Raw genomic sequence first — 17307 nt, 5'->3', positions numbered from 1 at the left:
CTCATCTAGTCCAACCTATAGTCCCCAAAGAATCCCCACTCCACCCACAGAGACGCTGTCTCTCCAACAGCATTCTGGTCCACTTATGGACGCTTCTCATTGTCATGAGGCCTTTCCTTGGATCCATGCCAAATTTGTCACTGCTCCTTCTGCTCATTCTTTGGACCCGGTTCTGTCCTCTGGGGCCAAAGGGAACAAGACTAATCCTTCTCCCATGTGGTGACTACCCTTCCAACCCTTGAACACAGTTCTCAGGATATTCCCTGGGGCTTTTCTTCTCCAGGAGAAACATCCCTTATTCTTTCCACAATCCTCTCCCATGATGGAAAATCAGAGCTCTTCACCATCCCAGTTCCCTTGTGGAAACTCTCCAGTTTATCATTTCCCTTTCTAAAATGGGGTGCTCAGGACCAGACCCCAAGCAACAGTTAAATCTCAAACCCCAAATTCTCAATCTCTCCAAGTGACTGAACATTCCCCACACTCCCTCCATTTTCCAGCCCTCCAATCCTCAGCTCCCCTAGCTTGTTCCTCCCCAAAAAAGTTGTTCTAGGTTTCATACCGATACAGCTCTTCTGGCCAAAGGCCCAGGGGGCAGATGCCTGGCCACAGGGGTGTCTTCCAGGCCTCGACCACCACGGCGATAGGACCGAGTGCTCTCTGAGCTAGAAGACAAGAAGGGGTGGAAGTGATACTGGACACGGTCAGGCAGAGCCACAATACAGAGGTCGGGGAGGGCTCTGGGATGGGGTCATAGCCCAGGCTGCCCAGGGTTGGGTGGCCATAGTCTTTGTCCAGGAATTCCTGGTGAAAGCAAACAGGGAGAGGGACAAGTTCTCTTCTGAGGGGGAGGGAATTATGGCTCTCCTTGCCCCCTCCCCAAACACTGGATAACCTCCACCTCCTCTCCTCTGGGATCACTGGCTTTACAATTAGAAGGGGCTTTAGAAGCCATCTAATCTAATACATTCATTTTATAGAAGAGGAATCTGAGTTCCCAAAAAAATGAAGCAGATTTGTCTAAGATATAAAAAGAATAAATAGCAGGGTCAGACTTAAAATCTTTGGGCCTCCTGACTCCAAAATTCTTTCCCAATACACCCAGAGCCCCCTTCTTTCTTTGCCCATTTAACCCCTTTCCATCCTCTTTCCTGTCATTTCCCCATGAGGAGTACGGTATAGTGGATAGAGTGCAGGAACCCAGGTTCAAATACCACCTCTGATTTCTGAGTAGCTGTTTGACCAAAAGCAATCTGGAATGTCTTTGAATTTCTTTCTTTTCTTTGGCAATCAGGGTTAAGTGACTTGCCCAGAGTCACAGAGCTGGTAAGTGTCTGAGACTAGATTTGAACTTGGGTCCTCCTCACTCTAGCACCTGTGCTTTATTCACTATACCAGCTATAGGCTCCAATCTCAGCATCTCTAATATGGTAGTTCCCACTGCCCAGGACTGATGTGAGGTTCAAAGAAGAAAATTGGAAACTTCAGAGCATTCTATGAATACCAATCATCAATCTCACAATTTCTAGGGCTCCCCTGGGAACCTGATTTCCCTGTAATCTGTAACAACCACGGGGAGAGAAACTTAAGGACTTCCTTCCATCTACAGATGATGGATGCTGGACCAATGGATCATCTAGTCTATTCCTTTGACTCTGGGCAGGGAAGATTGGGCAAATTAGAAATAAATAGTTTTCAATCTAAATAAATGAAAAAAAATATTTTTCAACATAGGCCCAGTGTGTCACACTGTGAGTTAGTTGGTCCTTACTTACCTGAACCTGACTGGAGGAAGCTGCTCAGGAGAGGTGGTCCCAGAGGGTGGGAGAGGAGGAGCTGTTCCCAAGGCCTCCCAGAGATTTTCCTCCGAGCAGGCCTCGGTCTGGCCTGGGACTCGGGAGCCTGAGGAGCTACAGCTGGCTGGCCTGGTAAGAATACTCTCTGAGGGACTGGGGATGCTGGAGGTGGACGGACTGAACACAGATGGTGACTCCAGGGATCCAGGTGGTTCTGAGCCCGAACTGAGAACTTCTGGGCCATCTGTAAAAGTAATAATAATAAGGATGATGATGATGATGTTTCATCCTTTAGCCAACATATTACTGTGAATCAATAGTAGAATATCTCCCCCACCCATCCCATGCCCTACTTCCTTTCCTTGCCACCACAAACACCAAATATTTGACTAAATGGCTCCACCAAGTACCAGGAGCTGGCAGGACTCAGAGGTCTTGTTTCTAGCCCAGCTCCAGAGCCAGAATCCAGGGAAGCAATCCCCACAGAGATGCAGCCTGGCATCTACTTCTCTGGCTCCTGAAGACCCAGAAAGGACCACTCAAGTTCTTGGTGCTGACAAATGGATCGGCTTCAGAATACGGCACAACTTTATCTGTGGAAATGGGAATTAAGGAAATGGCGCTATCCCCCTCTGCTGTACCCTAAGGATCATGGGACCTTTCAGCTGAAAACTATGTGCTGCCTCCTATTATTTGAGTTGATTGAGAGCGGGGATTCTCTGGAGGTGTGAGATGAATGAATATGAAGGTCAAGGAAGACAATGCAGGTGCAAAACTGGGAGAGGGGCTTCTGACTCTCCAGGTTTCACCTTAATACTCCCAACTGGGTACCTTTTCCTTCTATTTTTCTGACCCTTTTCAGCTTCCTCCTTTTTTTTTTTGGCGCAGGTATTTTCTTCCTCCATTAGAATAGAAGCCTCTTAAAGGTATTATCTTTCTTTTTTATTATATTTATGTTGCTAAGGCTTAAAACACAAAAGTACTTACTGCATATTTGGTTGCCTTGCCCTGTCACACTCTTAAAACCCTTCTTGGTTGAACTGATTTATCTCTTCAGTTTTAGTCTCTCTCTGTGTCTCTGTCTTTCTCTCTTCTTCTCATTTTCTTTCTCTCTCTCTATCTTTCAGCATCTGTCTCTTCTCTCTTTTCCTTTCTCTCAATGTCTGTCTCTGTTGCTGTCTCTCTCTGTGTCTCTTTCTCTCTGTGTGTCTGTTTCTCTCTCTATGTCTCTCTGTCTCTGTCTTTCTCTATCACTGTTTCTGTCTCTCTCACCTAAATTTTAAGTCTGAATCATCAATTGTCTATTGGACATTTGACTTACCCCACAAGCATCTTAACTCAACATGTTTCCCCCCATTCCCTATTCTGTTGAGGAAGGCTTATTCCACCCAGCTTTTTAACCTTCATTCTTCATTTTCAGTCATCCCCCATAAGCAATCTGTGGCTAGAACACGCCACTTCTACTTCCCATAACATTACTTTTGGGGGGCCCTTTCCCCTCACATGGCCACCATCCTCATCTGCCCCCTCTTGATTGGGCTATCCCGGAGCCCTCAGACCGATGCCCCTTGTTCCAGTCTCTCCTCGCTGCAGTCCATCTCTGTGCTACCAAAGTCAATTCCGAAAGTACAAGTCACTCCCCTTCTCATTAAACTCCAATGACTTCCTATTTATTCTAGGATCAAATGAGAACTCCTCTGTTTGACATTTAAAGCTCTACTTGTCTTTATTTTAACTGTCCTGTACTCTGCCTTCTACCTCCAGGCTGTCACCCATGCTTGGAAGAGATGTTCTAATCCTGCCCTTTACCTCTTAAAAGTCCTTGTTTCCTTCAAGGATCACATCTAGTTCTGTGTTCTGGAGGAGATGTTTCCTGGTCCCCCTCCTCCCATCTGTTAGGGCCTTTCCTTCTAAGAAAATGGTTCTCAAACTTTTGTTCTCAGCATCTTTATACTATTAAAATTATTGAGGATCTGTCCAAAGAGTTTTGATTTCTGTGGGTTATATTTACAGATATTTAATATTAGGAATAAAGACATTGAATTTGTAGAATCTTTGGAAGGAGTCTCTGCACCACACTTTGAGAACCACTACTTTAAGGCAGGGGTTCTCACTTGGTTTTTTTGCTCAATGAAACCAGGTGGTGGAATGGATAGAACACTGGACCTGGAGTCAGAAAAATCAGAGTTTAAATCTATCCTCTTACTATCTGTGTGACCCTCCGCAATCTGTTTCAGGTTCCTCAAGTGTAAAATGGAGGTAGTATTAGTCCCTACCTCCCAGGATTGTTGGGAGGGTCAAATGAGATATCATTTATAAAATGCTTAATTAAGACAGTGGTTAAGTAGTGGGTGCCTCAAAGTGTTTTTTCCTGTTCCCTTTCCTTTATTCCCACGGACCCTTCGACAATCTGGTGATATCTACAGACCCTTTCTCAAGATGGTGTTTTTTGCCTGAATTCATAATTGAAGGAAAGGCCAGATTTCATTTACAGGTTAATCAAAGTCAAAATAGAATTTAGTTTTGATACAATTTTACATATTCTCTATAATTTTCTTTCTCAGTTTTCGATCTACCTGGTTTAGGTATCAGTACCATGTCTGTGTCATAAAAGGAGTTTGGTAGGACTCCTTCATCCCCTATTTTTTCAAATAATTTATATAACATTGGGACTAATTGTTCTTTAAATGTTTGGTAGAATTCACATGTGAATCCATCTGGCCCTGGGGATTTTTTCCTGGGGAGTTGATTAATAGCTTGTTCTATTTCTTTTTCTGAAATGGGACTATTTAAGCAATTTATCTCCTCCTCTGTTAATCTAGGGAGCCTATATTTTTGGAGGAAGTCATCCATTTCACTTAAATTATCAAATTTATTGGCATAAAGTTGGGCAAAGTAACTCATTATTTCTCTAATTTCCTCTTCATTGGTGGAAAGATCCCCCTTTTCATTTGTAAGACTATCAATTTGATTTTCCTCTTTCTTTTTTTTGATCAAATTTACCAAAGGTTTATCTATTTTATTGGCTTTTTCATAAAACCAACTCTTGGTTTTATTTATTAATTCAATAGTTTTTTTACTTTCAATATTATTGATTTCTCCTTTTAATTTTTGTATTTCAAGTTTAATTTTTGGTTGGGGGAATTTTACATATTCTCTTGAAAACCATTCGTGGGCCTCCCAGGTTAAGAATTCCTTCTTCAAGGTTACCTTGTGTCCACTTTTGTATTTATACCTGCACATATATGTATTTTCTCACCTATTAGAATGTAAGCTCTTTGAGGGCAAGGTCAATTCTAATTTTGTCTTTTATAACTTAGCCCAGTACCTAGTATAAGCTCGGTGCATAATAAAAGCTTGTTGGCTGGTTAACTGTTTATCCGATTCTGGGGCTATCTCTTGTTCTCTAACTTCTGATAATTGCTTAACATTTTACATGTGTATTTAAACATTTCACCCAATGCTTTTAGCGGAACTGCCCTTATGTAAACAGTGTGTGCTCAAGCTATCTCACTCTGTTCATTTCCATGAGCCATATTGGAAGGAGGGCATGGATAATTCGGGGTACATCCTGAGGAGGCTAACCAAGGTGGTACCAGGAGGGATTGGGGATTAGGCCCCACATGGAGGGGGGAGGGAGGGATACGGGGGATGCTCAGCTCGGAGAAGCCCCAGGGAAGGGGACAGCCGTGTTCACGTTATCTGCAGGGCAAGATATGGACAAGGGGTTATGCTTATTCTGTTTGGTTCCAAAGGGCAGAGCCCGGAGCAGCGTGGGGAAGCTGCCTCGAGGCAGAGTAAGCCCTGGTATAAGAAAAAAGGAATAAAACTGGCCACCCCCATAGGCAGCGGGTTCCTATCCCTGGAGAGGGTGTGGGCTGGTCCAATCAGCAGCGGAGGTCTCTCCTTAGGGATTCTTAGATTTTACAACTAAAATCTTAGATTCTTAAATCTAAATTCTTAGATTTTGTCCACTGTACTAGCACAGTAAGGATATGGCAGAGATGTATCCTGGGCTGAATGGCTCCTATCATAAAATACCTTTTGGTGTCCTACCTCCTTCTGGTCTGTGGGCTTCTCAGGGACAGGGACCAGGACTTATCACAACCAGGACCTCTCCACCAATCTAATAGGGGAAGCTCTGCACACAGCAGGCACTTAATATATGTTTGTTGTATTTGTATTGGTCTCTCCCCAAATTCCTAAATGCAGAGACTTAAAGAGAAGAAATTGTGTAAAGTTAAAAAAAAAAAAAAAAAAAACTTCAACAAATATTTATTAAGTGCTTTCTGTGTGCAGGATTTTGAAGACAGGTTTAAATGACCCAAAAAGCTTAAAATATCTTTTTTTTTTTTTTTTTTGGTCTCTTCCACAGAGACAGGTATACAGTGGATGCTCAGCAAAGGAAAAAATCCCTTTGAGAAATTACTAATCCCTTCCCCAGCATTCAGATGGGACCAGGAAGGATACCTTACCTCCACTCCCATGTCCTATCCGACCTTGGGAGGAGGCCCGGGAAGGGCTTTTGACAGGGAGAGGAGGAGGGAGCTCTTCTGTGTGGGCTCTTCTGCTGTTGGTCTGCGTGGGGCCCAGGCTGACGATGGTCTCATAGGTCTTGTTGCTTATGTCCAGACCCGAACAGCCCCATCGGGGCCTAGCTGGGGCTGGGAGCTTGATGGGACAGCGCTGGGAAAAAAAGAGCCACAAAATGTCAGTTAGAGTGACGTTAGAGCATGGATTTGTCAGGTGTAAGGAAAGGATCTTAGAACCCAGGAGGTCAGAGCTGGGAAGGCCCTTAGAACCCAGGAGGTCAGAGCTGGGAGGGCCCTTAGAACCCGGGAGGTCAGAGCTGGGAGGGCCCTTAGAACCCGGGAGGTCAGAGCTGGGAGGGCTCTTAGAACCCAGGAGGTCAGAGCTGGGAGGGCCCTTAGGACCCGGGATGTCAGAGCTGGGAGGGCCCTTAGAACCCAGGAAGTCAGAGCTGGGAGGCTCTTAGAACATAAGATTGTCTTATAAAATTGTTCTATTTCCATGACCTTGAACTCCACACTTCCCTTTTGAACAGTCTCCTCTTCTTGCTCCCTGCCTCCTACTGCTTCTCCCTTCCTCAAACTGTTCTTCATTCCCACCACACTCTCTTGTCTCCTTCCCTCTCCTCCCCTGCCCGTGCTGACCTAGTTAACCAATTCCACCATGAAGGCCCTTCTACCCTTGAATCCTTTTGCCCTTTGTCCCTCTGCCAAGGCTCGATCCTGGGCCAGTCCGGCCACCTGCCTCATCCATTCCTATTCCCAAGCAACTGGACACTGTGGGAGGAAACCAGGGAGCCCGCCACTCCAAAACCACATGAGCCAATCTCACTTTAACACGACCATCTTTGTAACCTTCCCGAGATGACTCTCTCACATATCAACTGCTTCTAATCTTCTTTCCCTGGAAACATCCTCCACCACCTCTCTTTCACTTGACTAAGAAAATTAAGGGGATGCACCTTCCCCTATTCCAAACCTCAGAACTCTTACAAGTCTTTGCCTGTCCTTTCTCCTCCCTCTCACCAAAACTGACCCTTCCCCTTGTACCCTTTAGCTGTTCTCCTCCCTACCACTCTCAGTGGATCCCTGAGTGGACCATTTTCCCTGCCCTATAACCCAGCCACGTCTCCTTTTCTGCATGTGCTCTCTTTGCCCATAACCTTCTGAAATATGACAGCTAAACTAAATATAATTAGATATTGACATTACACGCTCACTGTATTCATGATGAGCTCACTGATGAGCTCTTTATTATCTACTAACTCCTTTGGTACTGCCTAAAAACATGTAGATTCCCTCTCCCATTCTCCAAGCTTTGAAAAACTTCCTACAACTGCCATCCCCGCAAGCTATCACCTTATATCCCACCTTCCTTTGGATGCTAAATTACTAGGGGCAGATGCCCATAGACACTGTATCTTCTTCACCCTCATTGCTGGACTTGAATCAGGGCAGTGAATGATCGTTTAACTGTTAAACAAAGTAGGCCTTCCTCAGTCCTCAGCCTCCTTGGCCACTCTGGAAGTACTTAACCCCTTCCTTCTGGTGATTCTGTTCTCCTTTTGGTTCTAGGATAGGGCTTCTCCATCTACTCATCCAATGTCTCCTTTATTATCCTTTTTAAAAAATAGGTTAATTCACAACATAGTATTTTCAGTTTTTGTTGTTTGCTTACTTTTCTTTTTTTTTTCCTTTTTGATCTGATTTTTCTTGTGCAGCAAGATAATTGTGGAAATATGGATAATAGAATCGCACATGTTTAACATCTATTGGATTACTTGCGGTAAAAGGGAGGAAAGGGAACGAGAAAAATTTGAGACACAAGGTTTTGCAAGAGTGAATATTGAAAACTATGTTTATCTTTTGGAAATAAAAAGCTTTAAAAATTGGATCATTATCCATCTCCTGTCCCCCATCCTTGTTCTTATTTTTTTTCACTAGACTCTCTCAATGATCTCATCCGCTTGAGAATCAAAGAACCACAGAATGCGAGAACTGGAAGGGACGTCATTGGCCCATATCTAAAAGGAATTCCTACTCTAACATACCTGACTAGTAGTATCTGGACTCTTTGAAGACTGCTAATGACATGGAGCTGATTCCTTCCTCAAGTACTCCTATTCTACTTCAGGACAACTCAAATTATGGAAAGTTTTCCCGTCATATTAGAAATACAGGTATTCCTTCCATCCATCCCTGAGCCCTGCAATCTGGAGAATCCACATAAAACATATTGACTCTTCTTTCATACCAGAGAAGAAGTCTGAATTTTTTCTTTTTCTTTTAAGGGGTGTTTATAATACCTTATTGTAAAATTTGGGTTTAGCATTTAGTCAAGTGTATCTTCTGGCCTTGGAGGGTAACATCTATTGTTTCTGCAAAATGCCTAAAACAATTGTCATTTATATTAAACTTTGATGGAGAAAGTCACAACGTGGAAGGGATGAGCTGTAATTCTCTCTCTTTGCAATGTTCACTTCCCTCCTCAATTTTGATTGTTCATGAGCTTTCTATTCATACCAAATAAATACAAGGTTCATTAGACAGTGTTGGCCACTTACTCTGCCTGCCTACTTTTATTTCTCTGGATTTTCATGATGCTTTTCTCTCCTGGTTCTTTCCTTTATTTGTCTGACCGTCCTTTCTCTCTCTCTCTCTTTTTTCTGAGGCTGGGGTTAAGTGACTTGCCCAGAGTCACACAGCTAGGAAACATTAAGTGATGAGGCCAGATTTGAATTTAGGTCATCCTGACTTCAGGGCTGGTGTTCTACCCACTGCATCACCCAGCTGCCCCCCACCCGTTCTCTCTTACTGTTTTATTGTCTAATCACTCCCCCCCAGTTATGGGTTTCCAAAAAGCTTCCATCCTGAATCCTCATCTATTTATACAATCAGTCTCATTTTTATATATTTATATCAGTTTCTTGCATTTATTTCATTATAATCTCTATGTAGATGACTTACAGATCAATACATTTAGCTCTGGTCTCATTCTGGAGTTTCCGATCCTCATTCCCAATCACCTATTGGTCAATTCAAAGTCGCTGTCCCTGAGAAATCTCACCTCCAATGTATTCAAAACAGAAACCGTTATCTTTTCCCTCAATCCTGTCTTCTACGGCATTTTCCTGTTTCAGTGGAATACACCATTTTTCTTTTCCTAGATTTGTAACCTCACTATTATCCTCCAATTCTCAATGTTCCTCACTTCTTATATCCAATCAGGTGCCAAATCTTGCCTTTTCTACCTTTCCCACATTTTCCCATCAGACTTCTTCTGTCTACTCACACAGCTCTCCCTGTGGTTAAGGCTCACATCATCTCTTGCCTCCAAACGGGCCTCCCTACCCCAAATCTCTTGCTATGTCAGTGATTTTTCTGAAGGCACTGAATGGACCAGGTCACTCCCCTACTTAATATACGCCAGTGGCTCTCCATTGTCTTTAGGATCCAATAAGTATTCCTCTGCTCATCTTTCCAAGCCCTTCACAATGTGGCCCTGACTTATGTCATCCTTTTCATTGGCTCTTACTCCCCCTCCCACCTCCATCATCCCGCCAAAGTGCCCTTCTCCGTTCTTCACCCACAGCACTCCAGCTCGTTTGTGATTTTGCACTGTTTGTCTCTCTGATCAGGAACGTATTCCCTCCTGACTTCTTCCTCCTCCCTTCCAGGTTCACCTTGAGCACTCCCTTTTCCAGGAAGCCTCCCCTGATTCTCCCTCGAATCTCACCACCCTCCTCATTGGGGACATCCCAGACGTGAGCCCCACAAAAACTTGGGTTTATTTGGCATTTTATTATACGAGTTTGTGTAATTCACAAAACTATCCTTCCTAATTTTGGCTGACCTCCGGGCTTTGTTCCTTTGGGATGAGAAGGTCTCCGGCTGCTTTTGGCTGGTCATAAGGGAGAGCCCTGAGTGGGGCTGGGTGTTCTAACATGAGGAAGCATCTCGTACTAACCATGGAACAGGAAGGTCATAGAAACAGGAAGCTCTAGAGCTAGAAGGGCCCGACTCGATTTAGGCACAGATGGGTGTCTTGCCCAGGGTCCCACACCAGTAGGGGCCAGGGGCCCGTCTTTCCGGCTCCAAGTTCAGACCTCTATGCACTCTGCCACCAAACTGCCATAAAAAGCTAATGACTCAGTGGACCTTTAAAAAGGGGGATGACTTCACTCCTGCTGCTCTTCTTCCTTGGACTAACCAAGTGGCAAATAGCTCTCCCATGAGGAGAGGGGGAAGGGCTGTTTTCTTTTCCCCTCCCCCTTCGCCCCCAGCAGAAATAGCCAACTGCTGAGCACATGGCAGCTAGACAAACCTGAGCCTGGGTTGGGGGGGGGGGGCTTCTATAGTTCTCTCCTGATTTCAAGTGAACTCCAGAATCAATTCCAAATTGTGCAAGATTTGGGGACGGCCCCGCGAATTCGAAAAATTTCAAGATACCGAGTCCTTTGTTTGCAAAGAATGTTAGGAGTCTCTGGAAACTCCTTTGGTGCTTTTGGAGCAGATGCACCCCAATAAGAGTATGACTGGTCCCCAATAAGAGGGCACAGTGAGGAACTAAAGTGAAATGTAAAATGCCCACCCCGTCAGTAACCCTGAAAAATGCCTTATTGATTCAATGATGTTTAGGCAGCTGGGTGGTGCAGGGGATTGAGTGATGGCTACAGGCCCATGAGTTCCAATCTGAGCTCAGACACATAACTAACTGTGATGCTGGGCCAGTTATTTAACTCCCAATTGCCTCCGTTTCTTCATCTGTAAAATGAGCTGGAGAAGGAAATGGTAAAGTACTCTGGGATCTTTGCCAGGAAAAGCCCAAATGGGATCATGAAAAGTCAGACATGATTAATCAACTACATAACAACAATCAGTAATCCTGAAAAATGTCTTATTGTTTAAGCAAGGTTTAAATATCAACCTCCTGGGAGGGTGGAACAGAAGTTATTACTACCACCTGTTCAAATTTGTGTTTGCCAAATGCGTGCTTGTAGAGTTTTTGTGTTTAGCATTTCTTTTCCATTTAAAACATAAATTTCTGTCCTATACCTGATTCATATAAAAAAATCACCTTTCTACTTTTCCATTTGGGGAGATCCCAGATACAAACCCAAACTAAGCAAATCATCTCAGGTTACAAGGATGGGTGGGGAGGATGGTGGAAGGAGATGAAGGATGGGAGTAAAAAATAACCTAACCTCTCTCATTAGAGGCCAGGCTCCTTTCTTAACTCTAGCCTGCTTAGGGGCGGTGGGGGAGACGAAAAGGAGAGAAAAAGAATAAAGTAAAGTAAGGTGCACAGCAGAGAACAAAAGAATAATTTACAAGGAAGTAAAGAAAAGTTGGATGCTCATAAATATAATTTCCTCTACTAAAATATATATATTACTTTCTCAAATTGATATTTGTTTTAATATCTTTTGAATCCTCCTTAATGTTCTGCTGGGCACATGATAATGTTCTCTTTTCTTTTGTTTCATTTTGTTTTGTATTGCTTTTTTCTTTTTTTATTCTATTTCTTCAAATAAAATAAATTTAGAAAATTAAATTATATATGTGTATATATATATATATATATATATACATATAATTAGAAAATTAACAAAAAAAAAGTTTCAAAAGCAAAAAAAACCATAGGTAGAAAGACCTGATCTCTATATTTGCCAAGGGAACAATGATTAAATAAGTAGAAATTACCTGATATAATTGGTCCAAAAAAAAAGAAGTAACACAGGTCTGAAGTGTATGACTGTGTGTATAGAGTAGACTCTCCCTTCTCGGTGGAGAACACCTCCAGCTGGTGGTACAGTGGATAGAGGATTCGCATGGAACTGGCCTGAGTTCAAATCTAGTCTTTGTGACCCTGTATAAGTCACGTCACCTGTCTGCCTCAGTTTCCCCGACTGTAAAAAAGGGGGGAATAGTAATAGCACCTACTACCTGATAGTAATTGCAACATTGAGGGGGGTTCATAAATACTATTTTTAGAAGCACTTAGCACAGTGTTTGGAGCATAGCTGGTGCTTAATAAATGCTTGTTCCCTTCCCCTTTGACAGATTCTCAAATGGCTCTTTGGGGTCCCGGCTGCCCTTCTCTCTGGCTTACCAATATCCTTTTTAAATCGTGGCGCCTAGAATTTAAAAGACTCCAAATGTGTGCTGGTGAGTTGAGGGCAGAGTGTTTGATGGCTTTAAGTATCTCCAAGGTTTTGACTTTCCTTCACCCCCGAATATATAATCAGTTTTTCCAAATTCTATCAGTTCTACTGGGGTAATAAATCTCTCCTTTCCTCTTACACAACTCCTAGCTTTGAGACATCCCCTCATCCTCTCTTGCCTACATGCGAGTGTCAAATGCTAATAGACCAGGGGGCCACTAAAGTGTAATAAGATCCCATATTTTATTAATATGCCAACATATTAAAATTGCCCAGAAACGACATTTTAATCGGGTTCAGGCTGTACTTGGCAGCATTCTGGGGAGCAGGGCAACCTTGGCTGATGTTTGACCATGGCTCAGACTATTATAAGTCTCCTAATTGATCTCCACGATTCCTGTCTTTCTGCCTTCCAGTCTGTCCTTCTCACAACTGCAAAAATAACATTCCTAAAGCACCTACCATTGCCAGCTCAAAACTTTCCTGGTTCCCTTTGCCTGGATGCTAAAAATACAAAGTCCACGCCCCGGCCTTTAAAGCCCTCCGCCATCTGGCTGCAACCTCCAGACTTAGTCCCTCTGTCCCCCTTTCTCTGCTTAACACCGTGACCCTGACCCTCTGCTGATTCCTGGCTTGGGGGGTGATTTATGAACCCATGATCTTTGGCCTAAGGGCGGGAGAAATGGAAGGAGGGTGTAGAAGGAAGGACTAGACCACAAAGAAAGATGGGTGAGAGGAGAGACTTTGGGAGGAGATAACCAGAAGAAGGGACCAACAGTGGGAAGAAGAGAAAACCTGACCATGACCATGAAGCCTTTCTCACAGAGGAGTCTGTTCTTGTCAAGATGAACAGGAGAGCCATGGGAAAAAAAAAAAACAGGGCAAGAGGGCAGTCCTGATGGTCCCCAGAAAGTGGGGGCGCTTTCTGATGGTGGTCAATGTAACTATCTAGCTGTAAGAGACTTAAAGGGATGCTTTCCTTGTTCAATTCCCAGTCACCCAGCGGCTCAAGGGCCCAGAAAGTCACTGAAGGGGGAGATGAGGAGGGGCTCACCTTATCTTCTTCCTCCTCCTCACTCTCAGATCCAGGATCCGGGGAAACCCCCCAGGGGTAGTCTATGTGCAGTGGGAGGATGAGGGTCCCGGCCTGGGCCTGCTCCAGCTGCCACCAGCACAGAGGGGAGAGAGGGGGGAGTCAGAAGGAGATCCGGGAGGGGCTCGGGACCACCCCCACCCAGGCCCGGCCTCTCCGACCCTCACTCACTAGATCCTCACATTCCTTGTGTCGGATCTTCCGGGCCACCTCCAAGGCAGTCTCACCAGCGTCATTCACTGTGGGGAATTCACAGGTCATTCTACCCTCACTACCAATGGAGAAGCGTTCTTTAGGGTTTAAAACGCAACCTGCCATTTCCTCACAACCGTAATTGTCTGAGGGTGCCCCATTTTACAGATGAGGAAACAGAGGCTCACTAAGGTCAAGTGACTTGTTAGTAGGTATCAAAGTTAAGATTTAAATTCTGAATCTGTAATGAGAAATCTTTCTACTGCACTGGGAGAGTAGACAGATAGCCCCATGGAAGAGTTCTCCACTTCCCTTCTAGGACTGTCCCCTCCCAAAGAATGCGCAGGAATGGAGGCCCCAGCCTCACCTGTGCCCACGGAGGCTCTCCCTTTGAGTAGCAGCTTGAGGCAGTCGGCCTGGTTGTGCAGGGCCCCGAGGTGCAAAGCCGTGTTCCCGTCTGGAGCCTTAGCATCCACATGGCCTCTGGGGAGGATGGAAGTCAGCATGGAGGAGGGGGCGGGTGCCAAGGGCCGGGGGAAGGAGGAAGAGGGCAGAGCTGAGGGTCAGAAAGGGAGAGGGGAGGGGCTGCTTCTCACCCATTCTGAATGATGAAATCCACCAGGGGCAAGGAAGTCTGGTCAGCAAGGCGGACGGCCAAGTGCAGGGCAAGCTCTCCAGAAGGCTAAAGAACCATCAAACCTGTCAGGTCTCCTATCTCAATGGCCCTACCCCCTCCAGGGCAGCCCAGCTGCTGGGAAATGCTGGGGGGCCAACCCTGAAAGGTCAGACCCAAGCCTCTGTTGGGAAGGGGCAGAGTTTTCACAGGGAGGGGGTCCCACCTGTCCTTGGACTCAGGGTTTCCACTGTTCTAAATTCGATGTTCTAAGGTCCTTGCAGCATTAATATTCTGTTTAAGATCTCTTACAGCTCCCAAATCTGTGATCTAAGGATTTTCCCAGTTCTGTAATGCTATATTTTATGTTTCTTCCTAACTCTCTCAGCTCTGACATCCCGGGTTCTAAGGGCCCTCCCGGCTCTGACCTCCTGGGTTCTAAGGGCCCTCCCAGCTCTGACATCCTGGGTTCTAAAGGCCCTCCCAGCTCTGACCTTCTGGGTTCTAAGGGCCTTTCTAAGTCTGATATTCCGGGTTCTAAGGGCCCTTGTAGCCCTGACATCCTGTGTTCTAAGGGCTCTTCCAAGTCTGACCTCCTGGGTCCTAGGGATGCTCCTTAAATTCCCAGTCCCAGGTTCTAACTTCTCTTCCTGCCTGATTAGTCAGTATTCCCCCATGCCCAGTTTCCAGCCCGCTTTGCTACTTCCCTTCTTTCAATCCCACTCTCACTCTCAGTTATCATTTCTATGTGGAAGAAATTCAGCTCCACATTTCCAGTCTTGACCGCTTCCCAAACCCCAGCCCTGAATTTTGCCTCCTTCCCAGGGGTCTGCACCTGAAACTCCCACCAGAACCTCTACGTCAGACTGTCCAATACGGCATTCATTGGCCATACTTGGCCCCAGGTCCCTAATTCTGACATCTGCATTTCAGGGAACAGAAGCCCCGGGTCCCAGGGCTCCAAGCTGCGTTTGAGCTGTTCCTTCCTCTGAAGCCCAAGCAGGAGGTTACAGTCTCTAGCACAAAGTCTCCACTCAGGCTCTCCCTGCCTTCTCTTAACCTAGAGAATTCACCTCACCCCTTTCTCCCTCTATGTAGTTTATTGCTGCCTTTCGGAGTCTTCTCCATCCTCCGAGGTCCAGCCCAAGCTCTGTTTCCTCCAAGAAACCCCCTATGATGACCCCATCCTCTCCTGACTTCTCCCTCCTCTGTCCAGTGTTGGGCACATAGTAGGTGCTTAATAATGACATCTTGGGTCACTTAATTGTTAATCAGTTTTTCCCAGGCAAGATTGAGTCATATCAGGGGTGACAGAGAACCAGGGATGGACCAAGATGGAAGGTCAGAAGGAGGGAGGAAGGGCTTACCTGCCCATCTGGCCGAGGCAGTGGCTGCCCAAAGTCCAGGCCATTGGCAAAGGCTTCCAGGACAGCCGGGAGGTCCCGGTTGCAGATTGCTGTCCAGAGTCTGTGGGGCTCGTACCCGCTGCGGCGAGCAAACCTGTGTTCCACATACTTGGCCACAATGTAGTTTCTTCGGGTGCTCCTGCAAGACACAGTCCCCCGCCCCGGGACCTCTAGACCTGGTCCCTCTCCTTCTCCTGAATCCCTCCACCAGAGACTCTTGGATATAGGCTCCCATACTCCCATCCTCTCCCCTGGAGACCCGTGGACCTGGAGCTGCCACCAGTCCTGCTCTGGACTCCTTCAGACCTGGAGTCTGCTTCCTCCAAGAGGGATCCCCCTCCCCTTGATGCACCAGAGAGCTACTCACATGTCACTCTCACTGGAGGGTTTGATGGCACCATTCAAAGTGAGCTGGGCTTCCATAATCTCATTGAACTGTGTATTTCCAATGCCAACAGCCAGCTGCATGTGAGGAGGGGGTGGGCTTTGTCAGGCCAGGGAGGGGACCATTGCCAAGGGCTGTGGGGTGGATAGTCCCCCCCCCCAAAGTTTCCCCATCTCATCTACCGCCACTCACCAGCAACTCTGCAGGCCCAAGCACGTCAAGGGTGAGCGACTGTATTCGGGAGAAGCGCACACCCAGCTCCCGGTGGACTCCTGAGCACTGGATGCAAGTGAGGATGCCCAGGTTGGTACTGAGCCACGTGGGGTCTGGAAGGAAGAGCAGCATCTGCCCGAGGGGTGGGAATGGCCCCTCCATCCACACCCTTTGCCTGACGCCTCCATGCTCTCTCCTAAAGATATCCCCACTTCCGAGGCTTCCTCTATATATTCCTCTCTAAGAAGTTAAGAAAAAATAGACAGCAAAACTATACTAATGGAGGATCTCAACCTCCCTCTATCAGAAATAGATAAATCAAACCACAAAATAAACAAGAAAGAAATTAAGGAGCTAAGTAGAATTTTAGAAAAGTTACGTATGATAGATCTTTGGAGAAAATTATATTAGTGGGGGAGCTCAATCTTCTTCTATCAGAACTAGATTAAAGAGCTAAGTAGAATTTTAGAAAAGTTAGGTATGATAGACTTTTGGAGAAAAGTATACTAGTGGGTGTCTCAACCTCCCCTCTATCAGAACTAGATAAATCAAGCCACAAAGTAAGCAAGAAAAAAGTTAAGAACTAAGTAGAATTTTGGAAAAGTTAAGTGTGATAGATATTTGGAGAAACTATACTAGTGAGGGAGCTCAGTCTCCCTCTATCAGAACTAGATTAAGGAGCTAAGTAGAGTTTTAGAAAAGTTAAGTATGATAGACTTTTGGAGAAAACTATACTAGTGGGGATCTCAGCCTCCCCTCTATCAGAATTAGATAAATTGAACCACAAAATAAAAAAGAAAGAAGTTAAGGAACTAAATAAAATTTTAGAAAAGTTAGGTATGATAGACTTTTGTAGAAAGTTGAAGGGGACAGAAAGGAATATACTTTTTTCTTGGCATGTATGGGAAGTACATGG

At 45.3% G+C, this 17307-nt stretch overlaps 1 protein-coding gene across 2 annotated transcripts in view; it reads right to left on the bottom strand.

Annotated features, from left to right (window-relative positions):
- ASAP3 (ArfGAP with SH3 domain, ankyrin repeat and PH domain 3) overlaps nt 1–17307 on the bottom strand; it is a 68558-nt gene that overhangs the window by 2262 nt on the left and 48989 nt on the right. For both annotated transcript variants that reach the window (XM_074305885.1, XM_074305886.1), the window contains exons 15-24: nt 16371–16504; nt 16161–16255; nt 15755–15932; nt 14371–14456; nt 14142–14257; nt 13754–13821; nt 13544–13651; nt 6272–6482; nt 1776–2040; nt 563–665 (exon numbers count right to left, since the gene is read on the bottom strand). In XM_074305885.1, coding sequence (XP_074161986.1) covers nt 563–665; nt 1776–2040; nt 6272–6482; nt 13544–13651; nt 13754–13821; nt 14142–14257; nt 14371–14456; nt 15755–15932; nt 16161–16255; nt 16371–16504 — 1364 coding nt within the window. The remainder of the gene's footprint in view (nt 1–562; nt 666–1775; nt 2041–6271; nt 6483–13543; nt 13652–13753; nt 13822–14141; nt 14258–14370; nt 14457–15754; nt 15933–16160; nt 16256–16370; nt 16505–17307) is intronic.

The sequence above is a fragment of the Sminthopsis crassicaudata genome, chromosome 3 (assembly GCF_048593235.1).
Source record: "Sminthopsis crassicaudata isolate SCR6 chromosome 3, ASM4859323v1, whole genome shotgun sequence".
Lineage (NCBI taxonomy): Eukaryota > Metazoa > Chordata > Mammalia > Dasyuromorphia > Dasyuridae > Sminthopsis > Sminthopsis crassicaudata.
This window is presented reverse-complemented; position numbering and strand designations above follow the sequence as displayed.